Raw genomic sequence first — 26700 nt, forward strand, 5'->3', positions numbered from 1 at the left:
GCCCATTTCACTAAGTTACCTCTCCTTCCATATTTGCTTTCAAAAAAACATCTGAAGTATTATCTATTGACAGCCATTCTGTCACTTAATTTTTCTGTTTTTACTGACTTTGCACTCAGCTATGAGTTTAATTAATTAGCCGAAGGAAGCCTAATAATATAAGCTGTCAGCCTCGTTAGGCTTCCTCGTCACATTGATTTATCGATTAATTTAATTGATTTAATTTAATTAAACTTAGTTTATTAATTTAATTTATTAATTTAATTTCTTTTGTCGAGTTTTGCTTATGACGTATAGTGTTTGTGAGTGAAATAAACAATAAATAAATAAATATAATGCCAAATGCATCTCACCTATATTAAAGTTCGTATGTAAACCCTAAACAAAGTTCCCATTACCAAACTCAAAAACCAGCGGGTAAACTGCTTTCCTGATGTGCACTTGAGGTTTCCCAGAATATAGTTAGAAGACCTCAGACAAACGCTGGATTCACTAACTCGGTAGAAACTGCAGAAAAACTTTCCGCGAAATAACGTAACGTTAATAATCAAAATTGGTCTGATGCAGAAACTTAGGGGTAAACGTCATGTTTTTCCTTTATTTACTGCTATCGGCTACAAATTAAGAAACGTCGGGAAAACGGTTCATTCATCTACTGAAGAAAAATACAGAAAACGCGAAGGAAAACGAGAAGTTCGTTGGCACCTTTCTTATGCGGAAAAATTGCAAGTTTGCGTTGTGTTTTCCTTGCTAATGAAAGTCAAGTTTACCTTGTGTTAACCGTCCGCATTTAGACCCCAAAAGCCTCCGATAAACACTGCATTTATCCGCTCGGGAAAACTACGGTAAACGTGGTGGAAAACGAAGTGTTCAATCGAACTTTTCTTCTGCCGGATAATTGCTAGTCAACGTCAAGTTTTCCCGGTATTAACCGTCGACATGTAGACCGGAAAACCTTCCGACAAATACTGCATTTACCTCCTCGGGAAAGCTACAGAAAACGCGTAGGAAAACGAGATGTTCATAGAAGTTTTCAAATGAGGTAAAATTGCTAGGGAACGTGTAGTTTTCCTGGTGTTAACCGTCAACGTGTACACCCAAAAAAACCTCCGACAAACACTGCATTTACCCGCTCGGGAAAACTACGGTGAAGGCGTATGAAAACGAGGTCTTCAATAGTAGTTTTCTAATGCGGGAAAATTGCTGGTGAACGTGTAGTTTTCCTGGTGTTAACCGTCAGTATTTAGACTTGGAAAACCTCCTGCAAACACTGCATTAATCCGCTCGGGAAAACGAAAGAAAACGCAGTGGAAAACAAGGAGTCCACCGGCGTTTTTCAAGAGCACGAAAACAATGAATTACTCTCATGTTTTCCTGGCGTTCACACAAGGAAAACGCCGAATTAACAGAACGTTTTCCGAGATCAGAAAACGGACGGCTAATATAGGATTTACCTGGTATTCACCGTTTGGTGAAATTAACGGTGAACGAGGGTTTTCTTGCCGTGTGAGCCCAACGTAAACCACGAGTTTTACTTGAGATCTATAAAAGTCTGCTTGATCGCTTCGCACTTCTTATTCGACATATGATAGATTGGATATGACCGGTTCGTTCGATTCTCTAAACTCGTACTGCCGGTCACTTAGGCCCGGTCCAAACGCCGCTCTACTCATGTGCCGAACCAAACTTGATTAAGTTCGACTTTGGAGCGACTTTGGAGCGACGGCTGGTTCAGACGGCGTACTTGCGTCGAACTTGATTCGGGAAGCCGGAGTTAACAATTTTCGACGAGAAAATATGCATTCTGAATTCACGAACTCTGTCCAAATAGGAAAGCTGTGACTAACATTTCGCTGTTATCATGCTGTTATAGCAATATTTAGGGACGCAAATTCAACCTCAAGGTTCAGTGTTTGTATTTAGACAGGTTTTCTCCCGGTTAAATCGACTTGTTAAAGGGAAATCTAATAAGCTGGGCTATTATCACGACGAAAGAGCAAAAAATGAATTTGCGCCAAAGAAACTCGCTTACACAGTCCCGTTTCTCATAAATCGAAGGCATACTGGTATTTTGTTGTTTTTATTTTTAGAGGCGACTTTGAGCTTCATGCATGACTGGTCACGCCACTCAATTTTGAGCCAATCACGGATCCCGTTATATGAAAAATAAATTACAGTAATTTATGCATTAGGTTCGACACATGAGAAGAACGCCGTATGAATCAGCTGCCGCTCCAACGCAGCATAGTGCGACAAACCCTGCCGAATTTAATGTTGTTTGCCGCACCAAACTTAACCTGTCGAACCAAACTGATTCAAACGTCGCTCTTCTGCCGTACTTAACTCATCATTTAGGTTCGGCGCATGAATGGAGCGGTGTTTGGAACGGGCCGTAGTGCTTTGAAAACCCTCGGTGAAAACCGTGACCGTCAGCCCACCGAAGTGTCACAAACCATGGTCTCACTCTCCCAAGCGTATTAAAACCAAGCGTTAGACTTGCGATCTGTAAAGCTTTCTTGATCGCTTGACAGTTTCCAATCGGCATATCATACTTTGAATTGGGTCGGTTCCTTCGATTCCTTAAATTTGAGAAAAATATGAGACTGCCAGTCATTGTTTTGAAAACTTTGACCCGCTGCCGATCATTTAGCCACAGCGTAATAATATTGTCCCAACAAACGCTCCCAACTGTGTTAGACAGAGTTTCAACACGATAAAAAACTGATTCCTGGCCATCAGAATCCAAGTTCGGCGAGGCAGGTTGTTGCAAAATCTCATTTATCCTCGCATAACAAGTTCGCATAACACCATAAGGAACGACACAAACATAATTCGCTACGAATAATCGAATACAGTAGCAAAAAATTAAAATAACAGCAATGTTTTGGCGAACATAATTGAGAACAAGTTAAACACAATTCGTAACATTAAAAACACCACTGAAAACATTAAAAACCGCATTGGCAAACAGCATGATAAAATTCCAAACTTAATTTTGGCGCAGTCACCTTTCATAAAAGACTGAATAAACGATATCTCTGGAAATATTGAAGCAGTGTTCTAGAAACTTGGCACCACAAATGTACATCACAAAAAAACAAAACAAAATGACACCCATAATGACACCCAAGCTCAAACGATATGACGTCATCACTGATCTAATTTGCTTAACAAAAATCGTCAATATCTCTAAAACGAAAAAAGATATTTCAAAACGAAAAGCGCCATTATTCAAGGTTTGAATGGCCTTTCAAATAAGCATAAATTATACAAACAAACTGTAATTGCCACTAAAACTGAAACTTATTTTAATAATTAAATAATTAAAATCATTTAAAAGATTTAGTGTGCAAGATAAATTTAACTGTTGTTGCACCTGTTACACCGTGCAAAGTACGAACCAGGCGGCTAATAAGGTAGAGCGTGCTCAGCATATTGTATATATACTAGGTAAAGCCGGCAAGGACAAGCCAGTCTAAACTAACTAAAAACAGATATTTAGAAACACGCCCTGCATCTTCAAATGGCTTGTAATTTGTGAATGGGTCGCACTAAGCTTAAAACTTCATGTCATGCATTTATTCTGTGACTGCCGACTTAAAATGAACATACCTCAATGCGTCGGTACTGAGTGAAAATCACTCCTTCCTCGTGTTTCATGTCCTTTTCATCAGCAGGCCACGCGACTCCACGATCATTCAATTCACACACACCTTTTCCACCAGTGTCGGTAGCTTTAAAATTAGTGGAAGCACACCGAGGATTTCTGTTACAGTGCAAACCACATGAGATCAAACTGGGCGAAGAAAATGTCTTGAACATGTGACCATGGAGACGGCGGTTTTGAACATTTAACACCGCTTGGGAGGAGGAAACAGACTGGCTTCCATCCACAGCAAACAACTGCATCGCAAGAATTTTACACAGCAGGATAAGAAAACACGGCCGCATTTTAAGCGATTTCGTTGTTTATGAATATGTCTGGGTTAAAGATAATTGTTATACCTCCCAACTCAAATACGTTTTCCGATTGGAGGAGAACGTGTCACGTGTCGTGGGTCAAAACTCACTAACTCCCTAGGGCGAACAAAACTTATTAACTCCCTAGGGAAACATCAACTTGAACTTTGGACTCGCACGTAATCAGGTCGTGCACCTTGAAACCGCTGCAAATTTGTTGTGCTTGCCAGCGTCAATCAAATATTTGTTTTGCAGTTTTCTTTCCATTTTTGAGTTGGGAGGTATATCAACACAGTGTCACTTAATGACTGGCCGCAAGGGAAACAGTGAGTTTTGTTTTCCCCTCGACCTCAATGTTCCCCGAGGCGAAAACAAGGGTCTCGGGGAAACAAAACTCACTGTTTCCCTTTGGGCCAGTCACTAACTGCTTATTATCCATCAGTCTACGGTATGCGAATACGTAATTTAGCCATATAAGGTCAAGAGAAGCTCGATATTTATGTTCTATCAATAACATCGTGAAATTTCGGTTCGAAACATCTACTCGACAGAATGCGTTGTATTTGAAATTTCTGGAAAATCTTTAAAAATGGAATACAACTGACACTACAGTTTTACACCATGATATTACGTATTACACTACAGTGCCCCACTATTTATTATTCTAAAACGCGTCATGTGTAAAACCATCAAAGTTGAAAAAATTCCAGCCTATTTTCTTTTACAGGTATTCATTGATTCAGCGAAAGGGTTGACTGATTAATTGCAAATTTAGATATTTAATATTCATTATTCCTTTTCAACCACACACAAGGACAAACTTCCTTTTAACAATTCAAAGGAAACCTGTCGAGGAAATACTCTCGAAAAACTGCTCATACATATGCACGGCTTTTCAACCCGGAGGAAGGCTTGCCAATGCAAGTGAAACAGACAATACCCTGTTCCTTGCAATCATGGTAGTTGGATTCAACAAAAGTGGTCAAAGAATTGTGAAGGCTAAGTGGAGACGCCATGATGTCCTGTGCGCTCCTCTAATCAAGGCAAATAAATATTTATAAAACCAGATGACAACTTCCTGTTTGCCAAAGGAAACTTACTATAGCTTCCTGTTCACCTGACTACTGGTGCTGTAATGCCGAAAATTAAATTCACGCCATTTATTTTCTTATCTCTGAGTGAGTTTTTTTCAAGGGTTTCAAAATAATGGCTCTCTGAGTGAGAGAAATTTCAGTCCCACTTTTCAGGGAGCGGAGGGAGGGGGGGGGGGGGGGTCATTCCGAAAAAATCTTAATCAAAGTGTAGTGTCAGTTTTTTATGATTTCTTGTTCCTCTATCTGTGACTTTGACCTTTGCTTTGTATGATTCAACAAGATGCTAGTTTAACATTTTAGTTTTGTATTTTTCTCATGTATAATCTTAAATCGATGATCTCTTATAATATTCATAATTAGTAGTGTTTCACAGAATGTGATCACGCTTGATGATTCAAATATGCATAAACCATACTTCTTACGCTGCAAAATACCCTCATGAATAGCAGCTATTGACTTGTATACTCTGTCATTCCTATTATTGCCTGCTGTCATTTCAATTAGAATATAACCTGCAGGATGACCTTTTTTCATAGCATAGTTAGCTACAGTCTCAACCATCTTTCTACTATCATGTTTTGCTATTAGGCCTAGAGCATTTGCATAGTTCAAAACGATCCATTGCCATTATATGGTTATGTTGAAATTGTCGGTCGTTATGAATAGAATTTTATTATCACTCTCATCGTGTATTTCATTTAGTAGCTTCTTTGGACAATCTAACATCAACATTATCGATGTTTATTTATAGCGGAGCCCCATACCCATATAGGAAAGAAAACGAAACCCATTAGGGAGTTTCATACCGGGAAGCCTGGGTACTAGTTTCGCGGTTTGTAGGGACAAAATTTTCGCGGGAAAAATTGTAAATATGGCGGTCCTTCATGAATTGTCATAGTTTTAAAAACTTTTTCATCAGAAATTCGTCTTTGGAGGTAGAAAACCCTATGTAAAAGTTAAGAAAATACACATACCCGCTTTCAAGTTGTTGGCCATGCAGAAAGAAATTCAAGAAATATGGAGAAACGTGTAGAGTCTGACAAGGAAAATTGCGTGAAGTGGTTGGCAGATATCGGAGTCCCTACATCTGGTTCAAAACAAGAACTAACAATGAGGATAAATCGATCATCAAGATATCCGGGACTAGTCCCGAAACTCAAGGCAAAGTCAGAAAAAGCTTACGTATTTCCCTGTAGTCTTGATTCCGCGGATATTCCACCGGCCACAGCCAAGTGGAGGGCAGCCAACGACGATTTGCCCAAGATCAACAATAAAATGTTTACTCAGTATGTTTCCATGAAACGGGAAAGTAGTGCTGGTCAGCAGAAGAAAGCGTTACAGATGTTTACAAGTAGAAAAATTGTCAATGTCAAAACTCTTGTCAACGAGCGAGTAGTTTACGTGAGGGCTATGATAAAAAAGTCTTACGAGTCCATGCAACGCCCCACAGTTATTATGTTTGAAAATGGAATACCAACCAAAGCTCATTGTAGTTGTCCAGTAGGACTAAGTGGAATCTGTTGCCATGTATTAGCATTGCTTCTCTTCTTGAAACACTATCATGAAACTGGAGAGAAAATACAAGCCTTAAGATGTACAGAACAACTCCAGAAATGGCATAGGTCCTCACACAAGAGTTCTATAACAATGGTACCACTGAGGGAATTAAAAGTTAAATCTGCTGTAAGAGTTGAAAACAAAGGAGATACCATTCAAGTGGCTGATCCCCAAAATAGCATGATGAAACGTTATGGTCAAAAAATGAGAGATGAAATGAAAAGTGGAATCATTAAAATTGAGGACATCTTTAATTAAACCGTTTGAACATCATGTCTGCACATTACTGGTTGAATCCACAGAACAACCCCTGACTTTTCAGTGCTACAGTTATCTGATATAGAACCTGGCTAGATATCACTGAAAAAAAAAAGACCCATCCCATGTGATGCAATTCCAATGAGGGCTTTGCCTGTTATCGTGTTCTTGTAGTTAGAAAACATGAGAGTATTTAAATCAAGATTTGATACATGCTGAAACTTGAATTCAGTACAATCGAGGATCATGTCTGTGAGTCCATGGCCAGTCTTAACGAAAGTGTCTGGCATCTTCTTTAGTAAAAACCCAGCTTCAGGCTTAAGGCTTATACAAGTGAAGATTGTTTCAAGGAAAACTATCCAACTAACAAATATTCACTGAATTGTGCTCTCTCCTACTTTAAGCATAAATGCCATCACACCCTGATGGAGAGAATGTCTACAGATTGTAAGCACTGCAAAGAGTTCTGTTGGTTTATCTAGAGATCTCTTCCCAGTACCTTTACAATCAATATAGATGATGACATTACTGTAAGGCTGCACACAATTCCAGAGAATGAACGAATGAATGAATACCTTTATTTAAGTGTCAAACTAAAATAGCAGTAAATAACCACTAAATGGGGACACTATAAATAAATTAAAATTGATTAAACGAGTATGAAATTAATGAGATTATTTACCTGTGCATGATTGTTGAGTGTGGCTTAGAACTATTTACAAATACATATAGACTTTATAAAATACTAAAGTGTCTATTAAGTACGACATAGAATACAATCAGAACAATGAGCATCAGCCAGTAACGAATTTAAATCAAGCTTTCTAATACGCTGCCTAAATACAGATAATGCAGGAAGGTCTTATATTTTTGGGTATTAGACTCCATAACTTTGGGCCAATGTATCTGATGGAATGCTTGCCACATGTAGTCATATCAAATCTTTGCATGGCGAATTCCTTGTTTCTCAGTGAATATTTGGTGTCTGTCATATGGAGGAGGTCTGCAATATATTTCGGACAAATGTGTTTTTTGGTCTTGTACATAAAAACAGCCACATCCTGTAACCGTCTGTTACGCAGGGTGCACAGATTAGCCATACTCAGTAATTTATCATTTTGAACTGTTCAACAGATAATCCACACAAGTACTTAAATGTATTTGGCTTGAGATTGGAGTAGCTAAATTGCTCTTGTTGTAGCCTTTTTACAGCAATCTTCAGTTCTTCATTTTGTTTATTAGTATTTTGCTGGGTTTGTTCAATGTTTCGCAATTTAATTTTTAAACTGAGATTTTCAGTCCTCAGTTTTTTAATCATGTCTTGAGCATTGGTCAGCTGCTCGCTCAATAGCTGCTCATCTTCTTCCAACGCACCCAAACGAGTAGGTAACTGTCGTTTAGATAACTTCATTGACCTTTCAGCAGTTGGCTGATCTCTTTCTGTTGGAGCTTCTCTCTTTTTAGATCCAGAAACGACAACACCGCTTGGCCAGAAAAAGTTTCCTTTGGAGATTACTTACTTTTCGTTTGGCAGGATTTGTTGCTTTTCTCTCTAATTGAGCTTTCGCCTGTTTTTTGCAGTGTCACTAATTGAGAGGCTGGGGCAGGGATGTCAGGAAAATCAGCACTCGCGTTCTCTCTATATCCACGGCTCCAATGTTCCGCACAAATATGGGCAGAATGCCAGGTTATACCCGTCGTTTGAAGAATCCTGGTGTAGGCAGCTTGAACCTCATGGTCACGGGGCAAACGATAAAACTTGGTCGATTCCCCTTGAGGATTTCGCGTTCGTAAATTGTTGGTACAGAATGCTAAACAACAAAACCACTTCCCCATTCTTTCTTGTCACACTGCCGCCATATTTGTTGTTGTCCCTGCAAACCGCGAGACTAGTACCCAGGCTTCTCGGGATGAAAGTCCCTAATGAATTGATTTTCTCATGGTTATCATGGCTAGCGGTATTGCTCGTGGGCGCGTACGTACGACGACGACGGCGAAGAAGTCGCGCAAGATGGCGGCCATACCCCAGCTAAAAGGTTAACAGAAACATACAGCCTTGATTTATAGCCTCCTTTGATATTGGACATCCATGTTATGGTCGATTGACACCTGTCAAAACAAGGTATCCGCTGACCAGTATCACGTGACCATATCGCAGGCTCAAGTTTAGAGCCCATCGAGGTCACACTTTTTTAGAGTTAACCGCTGACCCAAGTTTAAAGTTGACCCAAGTGCTGGTTTTCTATTGGGTCGCGGGCTTTCATATAAACTTGTTGTAAATGGGGCCGGCTTGTTCAGAAGCCAGTTAACGCTAACCCTGGATTTAAGTTAACAGAAGTATAAATAGTTCTTGTCTACAAATGTTTTTCACTGCTTTTGTTTTGTGTATTTTGAGATTATTCAAACTCAAAACAGAAGGTCAAATAATATACAGAAAACCTCACTGCAAAGTTACAAAATTCAAATCAAAGTTCTCGCTTAACCTGGGTTATCTTAATCGGGCTTTGAACAACCCGACCCAGGAGCTCCGCTTTTACGCTTGGCTAAATCTATATATTTCTATACTATTCAGGCAAAAACTAACGATAGATAAATCCGACGTTTCGGCGACATCTTGGCGCCATTGTCAAGGGAAACCAATTAAATATGCGATTTCAAGAGTAACTAAGAGTTCAGAGTTTCTAATTTGCATAAGTTAGACAAAGACTTTAGCGCGAACTGAGTCTGATTCTTTTTTTTTAACATTGAGACTGTTAACATCTTTCCTATCGTATGGTAGTATTTATTGAATAGCATCCTGCTTACATGAAATCGAAAGCACGATCAACCGCGCGAAAATGCTCATTCGAAAATGTGACGAAACGACACACTGTTCTTGTACGGTGACTTTGTTTACGTTTTCTCAATCTCGGACAAACAAACAACTTTAAACTGCTCAGTTAACCAAAATATCAAGCTGGAAACAAGCGATCGGTAAAAGTGTTTCTTAAAACCTAAATTTGGATCGGTTTTCCGAAGAATTAATCACAAACTGCACATTTTCAGTTGGAGCATGGTTGAAGCTTTTGGTGGTTGAACTCTGTGTCCTTCATGATCACGGCGCCCTTCGGCAAAAGAAAAAAACAAAATGGGACCAGACATTTCTTAAAAGCGAAAGTTAGGAAGAAAACGAACAAACACCCTGGCTTTGAGCTGTTTGAGATTCTCTTCTTCAATTGTAGGTTTGTGGGTTGCGTTTTCCTTACCACTCCGCATTAGATTGATAAGTTGCGCGTCTAAGGCTGAAATTGAACACATGAATGACTTTGAAAAAATTGAAAATGTCTGTTACTTTAGTTATTTGGTAAAATTAAATAAGCTTAAATGAATAGAAAACTGTGGCTTAAATGAAAATGTTAGAAATGTAAGCTTATATTTGTGAACGATGCAGTCGTTCCTTCAAGCGCCTGTTCCTTCAAGAGTTCAATTCACGATCGAGCGATCGAGCAAAACTGAAACCCGGGAACTGAAATAATCCGTCAGAGGCTACCAATATTTGATAATACCTCTTGTATTAAAGCTCCGTAAAACTATTATCTTAAACGTGGCATTCTTTATGTAAGATTTTATTTGAAACACAAATTAGTTAAAACTCTCTCATGTAGAAGTTTTTCCCCCGAACGCATTTAAGTGGCTTTCAATGCCAGAAAAGTTTTACAATGAAAACGTGCGCTGAATTTTATTGAATTAAAATCGCTCAAAAATTATTGCGTTCGACGTTAGGAGAATGCATACTAATCGGGTCATCCCCACGGGTTTATGTCCCGCGATTTATGTCCCGCGTTTTTCCGCGATGCCAGATGATTTCAGGGTTTGGACGCCATTTTGGACTGGCTTTGTGGCACACATAACCTCGGTCTGATGTGATGCCTCGCTTAGAATAATAGTGAGGTCTTACATGAAGTGTTACCCGTGCATTTCCATGCGTTTTTCTTCGTTCGTCGTCGGAATCGTCGCAGTTTCAGTTTCCCCAAGGTTAGTGAAGTTATGTTGATTTATTCGAACTATTACTAGCTAAAATGCCTAAAGGCACTTATATAAGCACCAGAAAGCTGTATTTTCTCCGAAACTGCCTGGGTAACATATCGATTTGTGATCTGTGTCGTCCTTCAGGAGTCAGCTGCTTTACTCTGAGATTCAACTTCTCTGTGAGAATGAAGTTGCAAGGCTCGACCGCAATAGCTCGAATAAATCAACACAACCTCATTGACCGTGGGAAAGACAGCATTTTTTCCAACGTAACACAGCAAACGACGAAAAAGAAATGGCAATGAACACCACTCAAGGGTTTTCACTGCAGGTCAACTTAATAGGGTCTTAAATGATGTAAGCCGGGTGTAAGCTTGCATGTAAACTTAAGTGAAAAACGTTCATGTTTGGAAATAAAGTTTCATGTACTGTTATTCTTTTCTATTGTTATACGCAGTACCAGAAACATATGTAACTTTACTAAACGATGCGCCGGCTAGAGTAATGTGACATGTGATGCCAATAAAGGACACAAGAGTTAAACAATACCCTGAAGAATACACAACTTGGAAAACCCTGGAAAGGGAATGACATAAATGGGCTTTAGTATGCGCTCCTGTCAAGGGTATGCTTCTCCAGCAGTCTGCTTTGGGTATAGGAATCAGGATCTGGCAAAACAGTCGTGGATCTTAATATAAAAAGAATTGAGTTTCTGATTTTTTTTATTAATTATTGTATGAAATATTATTTATTATATAATAACCCAAGTTATTCTCGCATTTTGATTGGTTCTCGCCTATGATCTATTAGCGGACAGACGCACGATTGACGTCATCATTACAAAGTTTTTCCCTCCGTGTTTAAAAATGGCGGAAAGTTTTGAGAATTTAGATAATATTTTACATGATTGGACAAAAGATAAGGTACAAAAAAGCATTGTCGATGCATTGAACAGGTACTAGAAGCATAGTCTAGCTAGAAGAAGAAAGATAAAGCCGTTTCGTTTTCAGAAAATGACTCAGAAAAAATACTCGAGCAGTCTCAGTCGGCAGTTGAGCGAGACTAAACCAAACACAAAATTGGTCTTAGTAGGCCGACAACCATTGCGTTATCTCGAATTTAACAAACCCAATAAAAAAATGTTTATGGAATTAATTTATTTAAAAAATTCATTTTTTCTCAGTCTCAAAATAATTGTTGACACACTGATTGATGTCAGGAATGAAACATCAAAACATTAAATGTGGCTAAATAAGAAAACACATAACCTTGCTTTCCGATGCGAACGTTCCAGTCCGGTTCAGGGCACAGCAGCGAGCAAAGTACAGCTGACGGCCAACTGTATCGCAGCTAAAAGGTGTCTCCGACACTATTTCAAACTGATTTGGGAATAGTCAACCACAGAGGACACAAATTTACACCGTCACTAACGCTCCTTTCCGTTCAAAACTCGATCGAATGGCCTCCAGGGTTGACCACAACCGCAAGTTTTCCGAGTGTATTTTTCAACTCCTGCAATATTCGAGGCAACATCCACGCTTTTCGGCTCACAGGGCTGCTCTGATGACAAAACCCGACTTGACTTATCCAGCATTTCTTTAACATTTGAGATTTCGCAGTTCAATTCTGCTTTCGCTGTAAGTTTTCATCCCACGAGAAGCGACGCTCGAGTCAAGTTTGACAGTGGCGTGATTTTCCTGGACCAATCACAATTCTTTGCTACGCATAGCAACCAATAAGATTGCTTCATTTTGTATAGACAACAAATTACGTCAAATGGCTTTTTTCTCGTGTTCGCCAAAGTGGGTAAAGGCCGGCTTTCGAGTTATGTTGAAAGATTTTGAAATAAACAAAGCTTTATCTGTAGTAGTTTGTTTCGTTATTATGTAAAACAAATAGATTCCATGTTGCCGTGCGTCTGTTCAGTAATAGATCACAGATGACGTCAAAATGTGGAAGAACAAAAACGTAGCACACGGGGCGATAGCCAAGTGTGTCACTGATGTTCTTACCACATTTTGGCGTCTTCTGTGATCTATTACTGAACAGACGCACGGCAACATGGAATCTATTTGTTAAGTATGAAATATTAATAGAGAAGGTATTTCTGGTACTCGGCCTACAATCAGATGTCCAAATACTAACTGAATATCCGCCGCTATAACCCCAAAATTTGATGTTCCTAGCAACACACCCTATCGGCAAATTGCTAGAGTACCCCCTTCCTCCCCCAGGTATCGAACGCACTTCACTTCAAATTTCCGAGAAAAAGTACAAATAAACAAACTGACGTCAGCGTGCAACCCACGGGCAAATGAATCGGGCGTATTAGCCAATCAAAACGCACGCTTTGCCAAGGCTATGTTATAAAATATTATAGGTAAACCAAAAAAAAAATTGTGCAGGCGAAAAGGCCTGGGTACGAGTTTTGAGCTACAGTGTTACGCTTACTGTAACGCAGGATATGTAGGTAGCGGTTTCGCAGAGATTTCGGTAGAGATTACAACAGGAGACAAAGGTTTACAATTCTTTTCATTCCTTTATTTACTCTCTTCCTACTCATCAAGATTGTGTGCCCCTTGTGCTTTTTTTTTTTAACAGTTTGTTTTCTTCATTTTTATACATTGATAATTACAGTCACAGTCACATTTACTGGACGCACTTACACTAAAAACACAACACAAATGAATAGTTAGACAAACAACTAAATAAGAAATACAATAATAGATAGTAAAACACGACAATAAATAAACAAGTAAATAAATAAATATATATAATTATTTCAAGGGAACAAGACTGCATGACCCAGAAAGGTCGAAAAACGAGCGTGTCTAATTTCTGTCGATCTTTCTAAAACATTTAGAGTCAAACTAGGGAATTCCCTGAGCAGTTTAGGACATTCTGTGCCAATATATGTCTGAATTTATGAAAACCGTGTTAAAGACTTTGCACCAAAATAGCGGGCATGTTTTTGGAAAATCGGTTAGAAAATGTACACAAATATGGCCATGTCGTACTGAGAGTGCTATCTACCTCGTGTACTCTTAATAGAGTCCATAACATGCCTATACAAGCCTTTGAAGTCGCTGCAAATGAGTCGAACGAGCCAAACAAAGCTAGATTAGAGCTTAAATTGATCATTTGATTCGCCGCGGCACTAATTTAAACAGGCTTAACCTCTGCGAGTTCACCTAAATGACCTCACTATGTTTTTACTGTGGGTTAAATTAGCCAATCATGCTAACAAGGCTAACAAGAGCATGGTAAGCAGTGGAACCGATTATTTACCTGTACATTTCAGCCAAAAAGTAGCCGTTACGTGACATTTCATTTCAATATCTGACCGGATTCGCAAAAACATAGCCATAGCATTTTACTTGTCGCTGATAACCTTGATACAATTCTGTCCTAGAGCTAGCTTTCCACGAGGCTTATCGTAGCTCAAATAACAGTAAATAACTCTCCTGTATGCCTTTTGAGGCCAGGAAGACTGAATTCACCGTCTTTTCGTTGAATCATGAATTGTACAATTTAATTAAGAGTGCTTTCAACATGAAATTGGAGTCTAAACCAACACGAACGTACAGATATCAAAACCGCGGCGGAGAGCTAATCTATCGCTTTCTAAAGGCCTGCATCATCCTAAATGGACTGAACAAGAGCTTCCTACATCGAGAATCCATTGAACCTCAAACAAACTAGGCCATAGTCAGCAGTAAGCGAACACTCAACATGAGTCGTTACGTTAATTATCGCCCGGAAGTCACGGAAATAAATCTCTTCCGCGTCAGCGAATCACAGACAGTTCTGATAGTTAGCTAAGCCGAGAACGCCTAAAATTGATAAAACAAGGAAATTCTACTCACGATCAGCGCTTGAACTCATGTTCTTCTCTCTCCTCGTGGCCATGTTTTGCTCGCAAATAGTAATGTCCCGGATGTACTTCAATTTTGTCGAGCGCGGAATGGCACATCCAGATTTCAACAGATTTTTTTTAAGTCTTTAGCTACATCAAAGTTCAGAGCAAATGACGCCAACAGCAGCTAGAAATGTCTAGTGCATTGTACGTCTGAGCCCTAAATCGATGTGGCTAAAGAGTTTTGCTGTCTAAAGCAAGCACAACATTATCGCCACAGGGCGAACGGCCTACTGTTCCGGGACTAAATGTGACCCGTACAGTTTACACATCTCCTCAGGCCCGCCTCACGTACGATAATGGAAGACGCTTACTAGCAAATCGTTAGACTTGGGCCTTCATTGGACTTAATGATGTCCTCGGGCAGACTTCCTTTAGACAGCAAATACAGAACGCTAATCGGTCGCTCCTTGTCAGAGTCACCGCGCGAACTGAATTCAGACGAGTGTAGCCTGGGCTAAACTTGACACAAATTGAAAAGGAGGTGGGGGGGGGGGGGGGGGAGGGGTGGTGGTCGATAAATAATGAAAAAAATACCTAAGTAAATGAAACATGCGTCAAGGAGTTTCTACATTTCATGCTAGGTAAGATTTCCAAGCTGCTGTCATAGCGAAAGCAGAAAAAAAAAAAACAATGAAAAAAAAAACAAATAAAGCAAGAAACACTTGATTCAGTCTTTAACACCGTTTTCATAAATCCAGACATATATACACTAAAATAACTGGACAAAATAAATTAATAAAGTACAAGAGACATGCTCAAAAACCTTTAAATTGATGCTCAGTTAAAGGAAAAGGTCAGTTCAAAAAAGGAATATTTTTGTCGACGCTGATAAAAACCTTGCACTAAGTTTAGCCACTCGCCAAAATTTCTGCCTCTAAGTGCAGGTTTTCCGTATGAAATTCGTCTCCAAAGAAGGGCAAAATTCGACATCGTTACCGCCATTTTGAACAGAGATGTTTTCCAAAAGGCTTCAGACAAGCCCTTTAACTCCCACTCTGGGTTATGGCTGCTCTTGAGTCGTATTATTTTTGGCCAAACATGCTTCAAACTCCGGAAATGATAACAGTGACGTGAAGATAGTGAAGGGATAATCGCTTAAAAAAATACATTTTGCTGACCTTGTGAACGATGCAAAGTCAGTTGCAGGGTCTTTTCCCGCCAATTTTGAGTCTGACGGAATGACGTCACCCAAACACGACATGACTGCCTGACCATGGCGGCCTCCTAAGTCGAATTTGCGCTTCTTTGGGAAAAATTTCTTCACGATAGCAGGCACTGTAGAAGCTGAAACTACGCTGGGTGGAAAGCCCCACTGTCTACTTAATATGGGTGGAGACAAAAAAGTAAGCTTTTTGGAGTGACCTTCTCCTTTAAGGTCCCATTCTACAGCTCATCTTTTGATTAAACTGGAGGTTCCAGTCTCCAGCTCGTCTTCTGTTCGCCTGATACGCCAGACCCTAACTACCGGTCTTTTAGCCTATAGCACCAGAGCGCTTTCCAGTAGTCCTCAGATGGCCAGTCATGTCCAGGTTTGAGTTCTCCTTTCTCGTCCTGTCAAGTAACAAACAAAAATGCGCTCAGACAACATCGCCTGTGTCGACAAAGCTCGCCATTACTTGTTGATAAGAGATCTGTCAGCTTAACATACTGAAACTGTATATCGTTTCCCTGGCTAGTGACATTTTTCACACTAGGTAATCTCTGGACAAAACTACTCTCTGTTCAACTCAGCTCGCAATTTAAACCGCAGCTTTTCTATTGAAACGTATTCTACTAAATAAGAATCTTAAGTTTACATTTCCTTGAAAAGTGCTGAAAATTCAAATATTGTTTATTAACAGTTGGTCCAATTTTCACTAGGGGCAAATAATTCGACGCCGAATTTATATTAGGAGACGATTTGTCCGTCTGAGACGATTTCACCGTATAAGCCGAATAAATCGTCTAGTTATAAATCCGGTGTCTAGACGAATTATGTGGCCAAATTCGACTTAGATCTTCGATGCATAGATTGTCGACAGTTTATTCGTCTCAGACAGACGAATCATCCCTCTCAGACGGTTACTTCTTCCCTAGTATAAATTCGGCCTTTACGAGGTATGGTGGAGCTACATAGATCACATTATCGTAAAGGTCAGCTAAATCTTCACATCCCTTACGAACTCTGGAAGTAAGAATTTATGAAGTCTGCAATTTTGTCGGTGCGCCAGATGAGAAAGATGAAAGCTGCAATACGACGGTAAAATGTTCTCCTGAAGTTATAATTATACTATCAAAACCCACTCCCCTACTTAGAGTTCAAGTTCAAGCTAATATTACGACCAATTATTTTCTAACAAGCGATCTATGTTAGCATTTTTTTAGTCTAAAATGGTTTGAAATCTGGATACTTGAGACTATGGTGACTTAAGTGAATACAAAAGTAAACAAGAAATTATTGCATGAGATTTAGTAGATAATTTTAAACTAGCATGGAAAGACTGTTGCTTACTCTAGTGAAATAAAGTCGCCTCAAGTCGCCTAAAGTCGCCTAAAGTTACCTAAAATCGCCTTTAATCGCCTAAAGTCACTTTGTTTTTTCTGCCAATTTTGCTTAAGTCGCCCAAAGTCGCCTTAAATCGCCCAAAGTCGCCTTACGTTACGGCGACTTAATGCCCAGAGTAGACCTGGAAATAGAAGTGATACCTCACTGTTTGTTTCTTACAAAAACGTTTTCGCCACTGTTTCAGTCAGAAGGAAATCAGACCAAAGTTAACTCACGAATAGCCAGAATAAAAGTCTAAATCCGACGAATTATAGATGATGCATACTTCAAGAAAGCCAGCCGTTGAAAACCTCTGCGAAGGAGACAACAGGCAAGCCGAAGTAGGTCAAAATGCCATTCACCTAAGGTAAGGTTTTTCCCACCCGCTTTCCTTAATTCTTTTCGGTAGACCGTTGACGAGTCAGTTGAGACATCACTGCTAAAACAGGTTTTTACGGATTTACTCTCTGTTATGTCACGGGCCTCAGTAATAGACTGTTGTGCGTGTCAGAATTAATGTTCTTAGCATAAATAGATTTACAGCCTGGGCATTTTCTATTCGCAAATTTCACACACGTTGTTCTTTGAAGACTTTTCGAGTAAAATGTTGACGATTCGGAAAAGAAATTTGAAACAGGATTCGCTTTTGGCGGACATTCCAGTGCAAATTGATATAGAAAGAAAACACTGAATTAGCAAGCGCCGGAAGGATTTCCTTCCAAAAGAGAAATTAGGTATAAGAGATATAGTTTGACGGACGCTGTTAAGTTTTGTTCATTTAAATCATTTTGTTCTTGAACTTCCAGAAATTACATGTAATTCTATTGAAAGGCAGATTAACTCTCCGTCATAAAATGTCGTTTCGGGATCAATTTAAAACTGCTACTAACTGCTACTAACTCTAACTTGCATACATGCCATGGAGGATTAAAAATGCCGAGCAATGAGTAATAGAGAGACTCAGACAAGCGATATAAGTGCAAAGCACTGCAACAGAAAAACAAGCAGATTTACAGCAGAGCCACAACAATGCACGCAGTGAAACTAAAATGGATATTTCGTCCCAATGTGACATGAAAATTTAACTCTTTATGATCAGAATTCGACTGGTTTATCGCGCTTAATTTATCCGCAAAACTTTGCCCTTGCCTTTTCATTTTAAACAAAATCGAACGTTCCCTCTGCAAAACAAGGAAAAGAAAGCAAACTGCGAAATCAAAAGTTATTTCACTATTACGGTATACAGTTAAAACAAATAGTAACAAAAGACGCAAAACGTACGTGGTAAGATGACGAGAAGGCGTGGATCTTGCTCTGACGTACAACTTCAGTCAAATCATTCACTTGTTTTTTTGTCATCTTAACACCATGAAGCTGTAGGAACTCCAGTTGAGAAGCTCGGCTGAGATGTCGCGTGAGATCACTTACTCCTTCACCAAGAGGGTTAGATGACAAGTTGAGATAAGACAAGTTAGGAGCCTGGTACAGAGATGATGCGATGACAGAAGCAGGCTTGGCTGTCAAATTGATATGCTGAAGTTCCAACCTATCAAGTCTAATTGTAAATTTAATACGTGAAACCAGAGTCTCCACCAACACAGGATCAGTAGCAAGTCCTTCACCAGAAATGATTACACTACGTGGAGAAGTCACAAAGGATAAAACGGCAATGAGGGTTTCCATCTCTTGCCTTTTCATATCAGAAATCAAAAATCTCCAGACACAGGAGAGACCATGTTGAATGTTATCACAGGCACTATCAGTGTTATCAGTCAAACACAAAGCGCCACAGTTGTCTGGTTTATTTGACTGGTCACTAACCGACTTCTTCTTCTGAGTAGACTCTGGTAATGAAATTAGCTCTCTTAGCATTTCAGTGGAAAATGCAGAATGCCTATCATGAATTTGAGCAATATAAAGGTATATCTTCCCGTCTTCTTTCTTGAGGAAAAAATCATCTACTGAACGATACTTTTTTAGGAAATCCGAGGCTTTCTTTTCGCCCGAACAGCTGACAACAACAGCACTGAGGTCGTCCACCACAGTGATCAGGTCTCGATAGATTTGCTCTGTATGTTTACCGTGAGAGTAGAAAATGAACTCAGGCGCCGCAGCAAATTTCAGAAAATGCTCGCTGGCAACGCTATGCAGCTGGTCAGAATTAATGAATAAAACACCTCCAACGTAGGACAAAAACATAGGATAGAGATCTCGCCTCTTCTCGGATGCGCAGCAAAAAAAGCATTGTGAAATAAGGGTTAGAAACTGCTTTTGGTCTTTAGACAAATCTTCAATGCAAGGTGTTTCAGTGAAGTTGTACTTTGTCAGACCTTCCTTCTTTCCTACGATCCCCAGATGACTCAGAACAGCGCATGCCGCATCTGCTGACAGCTCACAAGCAAATTTAAGAACTTCAATCATCTTGACAATCTTTGCTAAGGAGCCAACATCGGACAGACAGGTTGCACTTTCTTCTTTTAACAACTCCTCCTTGAGATACAAAGCTCCAAGGAATTCCTGTACTGATTTATGTATAAAATATACAGCTTGCTCGGGATTTAGACTTGATACATTCAGGACATGAAACAAACCGACTTCAATTAATTTCGTAACTAAAATGCCGTTAGGCCGTTTGCTAAAAGGAAAAGAAAGAAAATCTTGCAAAAGTGCATCAAAGGCAAGTTTGCCTAATGTACAGAGCTCTTCTTTATGGTCGTCTATTTTTCTAAATTGCTTTGTTTTTACATGTTTTTCGATAGAGTGATTGAGTAAGGTTTGAAGGAAACTTGTGTAAATGACGGCCCTTGATTTTGGCAGTCCCCTAAGGTGACTTTCCTTCCAGACTAAACAGAGCATCAACAAGAGGAGAGGTATTTCTGCCATGCCTTTCAAATGTTTTTTGTGTAAGTAGCTTAGAAACTCTTCAACTTCTTCTTCATCTCTCAGAAACTTGCTTGCAAACGCTCTGACCTGATCGTTACTCTTGAAACCGTTTATTTGAAATTGCACGTGGCTGGGAAATCTTACTTCGGCAGCTTTCTCTTGCCGTGTGGTCATAATGACATGGCAATCCCTCAGTAGTGTGCCCTCCCAAATGTCACGGACAGGGGATTGCTCACAAGTACAGAAGTACTCATCATAGCCATCCAAAATGAGTAACACCTTTTCTTGATTATGAAGTATGTAATCATAGACATCATCAACTGAAACCACTTCATCACTAGCCAGCAGTTTGGAAGCTCTTAGAACATCACGGATATCTTTCAAATCACACACATCTCGCAACTTAATCAGCAGCACAACATCAAATTTCTTTAGGATTCCTTTCCTCTGTTTAGCCCAGTCGAAAGCAGTCTTTTTGGAAAATGTGGTTTTTCCTATACCTGGCCGTCCATACACCAGAAGTCGCTTTGGATTAGGATGATGCTTGTCGCCCTTGAATATGTCGATGTAGTCTTCCAGTTCCTCTTGTGTCACTCCACTGGGTTTCCTGTCATCCCTGACCCAGGATAATTGCGTGTAGATGTCATCAATATGAATGGCAGAGCATTCGTCCCACGGGATGATTTTCACCTTGCTCACGGTGTTATAAATAGACTGCAGCTGTTGTTGGCACTTTTCAAGGTTGAAGGGTTCTGCGAGAACGAGAAACGGATAAGGCAGTTAAACATTTTACTTTTGTTGAGTAAAACTGAAAACCCTATTCCTGACATGTATTGATGTGTATTGTGAACAACGAATTTATAAAAGCAAGAGAAATGATAAATGGTATGTTTACCAGCTGCCAGCCCAAGTTAGTTTAAAAGAGTGAGTGGATATTAGATTACAACTTTGCTATTTATTCTTCGTGCTTGCTCTACTGTACTAGGTAACAGCTGTATTGTTACCTCCTTGCCTAGTTCCTGTAAGGCTTTCTCCCCGGCCCGGTAGTGAGGGCGCCGGACTTAAAATCCGGAGGTCGCGGGTTCCAGTTCCGCACTGACCACTTAGCTGGAGTTGTTCCTCGCTAGACCCTAGTTCAACTCCTCGGTCATGCTCGTAAATAGCCAACTGGTCTGCCTCCCGCCAGTTGGGAATTTTCACCATGTTATGTTCATTTGCATTATTTGTTTCATCATTTGGTTTCATTGCCCCTGAAAAGCCCCATTGAGATATTTATTTTAGATATTTAATTGATTTCGGTGACGTATCTGAAACGAACGGTCCGGAGTACCCCAGACAATAACAAAATGTGCATGCGTTTGGATCAGCAGCAGAATGCTTGTTGTTGAATTTTGGCTAAGCTTCAGGGATTTCAATTCCTGGTCTTTCGTAAATTTTATGTACAGCGGGAAACCGAAGGGGCACATTTACCCGATCGACTTTGCTATCCAGACAACTTCAGTCATAACTCAGTCGGAGAAGATGTTGATTATTGCAACTCCTAGGAATGGGAACTTTTAGCAAGTTTTCTGCAGTTTGGCTCAGAAGTGCAACTTCCTCAAAATTACTTACTGTTACAGGTATGATTATGCTTGTCACACAAACTTTTTTATTTGACATGCACCTCAACTGGAAGCCTAAGCAACCGATTTTATCAAGTTTCGAATGCTAACAGGTTGTGACTTATAAATTCTTTTCAACTACGGAAGGATAGTTCCGACTCTTTTGAACCAAAAACTGGAAGAATATTTCGTCCCTGCACGAATCTGACATTAGAAATATGTTGAAATATGTTGAAATATCTGTGTGTTTCACAGAGTTCAGTTCTAATCGCTTGTCATGATGTTTTGTCTCCTTACATTAAAGAAAATTCTAGGAAAGGTTGTTGTAGACGTTGTTCAGTAAATAAGCCTGTGGTTCGTATAGTGTGATCGTCTGGGTGAGTGTAGTTCTGAAAAGAACTGTTGTTGGTGACTGACGTTTCGACAACCCTGAGCGGAAGTCATCTTCAGAGTCAAGTGAATAGTGTTTGTCAGTCGATGATGTCATAAGTCTGGTCCGTTGAACGTGATTGGTCGGTATAGCCATGATGGTATTGGCTGAGACTAGTGTAAAGTTTGTCATCAGTCATTGGTGGGTTTCGATCCGTCTATTGTTAGTCAAATAGGTCGGTTTTTGATCCGTGTATTGTTAAGTCGGTCTGTTAGAAGTCTGTTTGTCGGTTTCGTTTCCGTCATGGATAAGTCGTTTGTAAGGCGCCGGTAGTTGTTGACATCTGTTAAGAGGCGTTTGTTCTAGGTTAGTGTACCAGCTTTCCAGAGTCAGTCGTTGAAAATAGTTTGTACTGTAGGTTAAGCACTGAGCAGAGTTCCAGTCAATGTTGGGGTTTGTCAGTTGATGATGTACAGCAATGTGATTGTTGGCATCACCATTTCTCGTGGCTCGTTCGTGTTCAATCAGTCTCGTGTCAAGGTTTCTGCCAGACTCACCAATGTAGGAAGTCTGGCAGTCGGAGCATTTGATCTTGTAAACTGCTCCCTGTCTGTTGTTAGGTTCGTCTCTGTCTTTCCCGTTGGTCAGTAAGTGTCGTAACGTAGTTGTAGGTTTGTGGGCTACAGGCATGTTGTAGGGCTGTAGGATCCTTGAGATGGTCTGAGAAGTGCCCTTAATGTAAGTTATGGTCACTGTAGTAACAGGTGTAGGGTACCTGTTCGTAGCGTCAGCTTCAGTAGGTCGGTAAATGTTTCGTCTAATAAAGTCAGCGTTGTAGTTGTTTTTGTGAAAAACACGTTTAAGGTATCTGTTTTCGTCAGGCAAGCTGTCCGGTGTGTCACAAACTAGTTGTGCTCTTCTCGTCAAAGTCTTTATAGTCGTGGCTTTTTGTGCAGTCGGGTTGTAGGATAATTCGTCAAGTAATCTGTCGGTATGCGTCGGTTTTCTGTACACTGTCGTTCGTACTTCGTTGTTGTCGCGGCTTACCAAACAGTCTAGAAAAGGAATTTTTCCATTTTCTTCGATCTCTTTAGTAAACTGGATGTCGGCGTTCTTTTCGTTTAGGTGGTCGTGAAAATCGTCAATTTCGTCTTTGTGAAGGGTGGTAAAGGTGTCGTCAACGTAGCGTAACCAAAGCGGTATCGTTTGTCGGCAAGTTGCGAGGGCGCGTTCCTCCCCGTGTTGCATCACAATTTCTGCAACAACAACAGAAACAGCCGACCCCATGGCTGTTCCATGCAACTGTTTGTAGTGCTTACCGTTCTGGTGAAAGTAAGTCGATGTAAGGCAAAGGTTCAGTAAGTCCATGATGTCTTCTGTCGGTAACGGTAGTTTAACAGTAGATTGTTGTATAGCGGTCTCGGTACACTGTAATGCTAATTGAAGTGGAGTACTGGTGAACAGTGATTTCACATCAAAAGACACAAGTTTGTAGTCGCCAGGTATCTTTACTGTCTTAATAGCGTCAATAAAGTTCTCCGTAGATTGTAGTTTGCGTCTTGATTTGTCGGTAAGGGATTGCAGTATGGTCGTCAAGTACTTAGACAGTTGATACGTAGGGGACCCACAGAATGACACTATAGGTCGCATCGGTATACCAGGCTTGTGCAGTTTCGGTAGTCCGTTAAGTTTCGGTGCTTGAGGTACTGAGCACCTCAGTCGATAGTAGCGTTGAGTGTCAATAGCGTCAGTCTTTTTAAGCGTAAGTATTTTGCTGTTAAGTTTACGTTGAAGTGCTGGCGTCGGATCGCGTTTAAGTTCTTCGTAAGTTTGTTTGTCGTTAACAAGTACGTCCATTTTGTCAAAGTAGTCAGTCGTTTCCATAACAACAGTGACACGTACTTTGTCGGCTGGTAGTATGACAATCTTCACCTTGGGCTGACACCTTGCCGTGGTGGTGAAGCTTGTGTGTCTTCATGACCCGGAGAGCTGTGCCGGCGGGGACTTTGTTCCCTGGCAGGTCTAACCATGCCGGATTGGTCGAAGGGTAGAGGCCAGACGGAGAACAGCCCCTGGTCCTCCAGGTTGGGGGTTGGGCGGCGGGCTGATAACTCGCTCCCAGGAAATGCTATTTATTACAGAAACCGAAGCTAGAACTACCACTGCACCCTATCGAGAAGCAGGGGTAAAAGATGTTAACACCTGGTTGGAACAAGGTGCGAAGCAGCGAATGACGCATAAACCGCCGACGAAATTGCTGTCGCCAAAAGCGTGTGTGAAGATCGGGCAATGGAATGTTAGGACAATGTTTGAGACTGGTAAGTGCGTACAGGTGATCAAGGAGATGCAGAGGTATGGTATTAGTATTCTAGGAGTAAGTGAAATGAGATGGAACTCTTGTGGGAAGTTGAGGGTAGCTACAGGCGAAACTGTGCTATACTCAGGAATGGATGAAGGTGAAAATCATGAGAGAGGAGTTGGCTTTATTCTGTCCAAAGAAGCTACACAATGTCTGCTGGAATGGGAGCCAGTGTCTGAGAGGATAATCAGAGCCCGGTTCAACTCGAGGTGGCAGAAGGTTACCATCTTGCAATTCTATGCCCCAACAAATGAGGCAACGGAGGAGGTGAAGGATGATTTCTACGACCAGCTACAGATGGTTTTGGAGCAGGTGCCATGTAGAGATGTGAAGATCGTCATGGGAGATATGAATGCTAAGATGGGAATGGATAACACAGGCAGAGAGGAGGTGATGGGTAAACATGGAGCAAGAGCTGAGATGAATGAAAATGGTGAGAGATGGGCGGACTTCTGTCAGGCAAATGAACTGGTAATCGGTGGAACGCTGTTCCCCCATAAGGAGTGTCACAAGCGGACATGGAGGTCTCCTGATGGTGGTATTGTGAATCAGATCGACCACCTGGCATTTAGCAAGAGATGGAGGAGCTCACTGCAGGACGTTCGCGCGATGCGTGGAGCAGACGTCGGGTCAGACCACCACCTGTTGATGGCAAAAGTCAGGCTAAGGATTGCCAAAGTGAGAAAGGGGGATAGTGGCCGAGTGCGTTTTGAGGTCAGCAAGCTGAAAGATCTGGAGGTTAGGAACGCATTCAAGCTAGCACTGCATAACAGATTTGAGGGTCTGCAGCAGTTGATGGAGGAGGAGGAACTGTCAGTGGATGATGAATGGAGGCAGATTGAACAAGGTTATGTGGAGACCTGCGAGCAGGTGCTGGGTAGGGCAAAGGCAAACAGGAAGGAGTGGATCAGCAAGGAGACTTGGGAGTTAATCGAGCAGCGAAAGGTGGCAAAAAACACCATAAACATGGCCAGAACAAGAAACCAGAAGAGAGAGGCAAGTAAAAGATATCAAGAGTTAAATAGGGAGGTGAAGAGGAGGTGTAGGAGAGACAAGAGGGCGTATGTGGAAGCAGAAGCTGAGAGAGCTGAGGAGGCTGGAAAGAGAGGTGATGCAAGGACTTTGTACGAGATCACTAGAAAGCTAAGTGGGAGGATCCAGAATACTTGTAAGCCAGTGAGAAATGAGGCAGGCGTGTTGCTCAGGACAGCAGAGGAGGAGATGCACCGGTGGAGGGAGCACTTTCAAACAGTGCTTAACCATGAGGAGCCGATCAACCCGCCAGAGGTGGAGCCAAATGACGAGCTTAACATCAGGACAGGTCACGTTACACGTATTGAAATCAAGAATGCTATAAAGAAGTTAAAAAACGGGAAGGCTGCAGGATGTGACAATATTCCACCAGAGGCAATTAAGGCGGGAGGGGACACATCAGAGGAGGTTCTCTTGGGCCTCTGCAACAGGATATGGAATGAGGAGAAGATACCAGAGGAGTGGAGAAAAGGTCTGCTAATCAAGCTGCCCAAGAAAGGTGATTTGAGCTACTGTAAAAACTGGCGTGGCATTATGTTGCTGAACATGGCAAGTAAGGTGTTTTGCAGAGTGATCCTGGAGCGCATCAAGATTGCGTTGGACGAAAAGCTGAGAGAGGAACAGGCGGGCTTTCGAGCAGGTCGAAGCTGCACGGATCAAATAGCAACACTGCGGATTATTATAGAACAGAGTATCGAGTGGCAGTCCTCCTTGTACATCAACTTTATCGATTTTGAGAAGGCCTTCGATAGTATCAGTAGAGATGTTTTGTGGAGGTTGTTGCGGCACTACGGGTTGCCTGACAAGATAGTCACCATCATCAGAGTTCTCTATGAGGGTTTCTCCGCACAGGTGGTACACAATGGACAGAAGACGCAACCATTGGATATGAGGTCCGGGGTAAGACAAGGCTGCCTGCTATCTCCCTTGCTGTTTCTGGTCGCCCTGGATTGGGTGACGAGGACAGCCTTTGACAGGAAAAGAGGTATTCAGTGGACCTTTACGACATCATTAGAAGATCTTGACTTTGCCGATGATCTGGCCCTACTGTCGCACAGAATACAGGATATGAGGGATAAGACACGAGCCTTGGAGGTACAAAGTGCGAAGGTAGGCCTGAAGATCAATGCCACCA

The 26700-nt window shown here is 41.0% G+C and overlaps 2 protein-coding genes and 1 pseudogene across 3 annotated transcripts in view; 1 reads left to right on the plus strand and 2 right to left on the minus strand.

Annotated features, from left to right (window-relative positions):
- Window positions 1–16131: 16131 nt before the first annotated feature.
- Window positions 16132–26700, minus strand: part of LOC110067405 (uncharacterized) — a 31811-nt pseudogene continuing 21242 nt past the window's right edge. Inside the window, exons 4-5 of the transcript XR_016203585.1 lie at window positions 18602–20955; window positions 16132–16347 (exon numbers count right to left, since the gene is read on the minus strand). The product of XR_016203585.1 is annotated as an uncharacterized LOC110067405 (transcript). The remainder of the gene's footprint in view (window positions 16348–18601; window positions 20956–26700) is intronic.
- Window positions 22415–23602, minus strand: LOC149098732 (uncharacterized). Its single transcript, XM_089277325.1, has one exon. The coding sequence runs from the start codon at window positions 23540–23542 to the stop codon at window positions 22433–22435; it is 1110 nt and encodes a 369-aa protein (XP_089133451.1). The 5' UTR covers window positions 23543–23602; the 3' UTR covers window positions 22415–22432.
- LOC149098733 (uncharacterized) overlaps window positions 24300–26700 on the plus strand; it is a 3266-nt gene continuing 865 nt past the window's right edge. The window contains exon 1 of the mRNA XM_089277920.1: window positions 24300–26700. This exon is cut by the window's right edge and continues 617 nt beyond it. Within this exon, the coding sequence (XP_089134046.1) occupies window positions 24300–26700 (2401 nt within the window).

Source organism: Orbicella faveolata, unplaced genomic scaffold (genome assembly GCF_042242905.1).
Source record: "Orbicella faveolata isolate gen_17 unplaced genomic scaffold, um_ofav_v1 contig_46, whole genome shotgun sequence".
In the NCBI taxonomy this organism is placed as follows: domain Eukaryota; kingdom Metazoa; phylum Cnidaria; class Anthozoa; order Scleractinia; family Merulinidae; genus Orbicella; species Orbicella faveolata.

Coding starts and splice junctions, on each gene's coding strand:
- LOC149098732 (XM_089277325.1), bottom strand. CDS start 23,542: ATGGACTTACTGAACCTTTGCCTTACATCGACTTACTTTCACCAGAAC.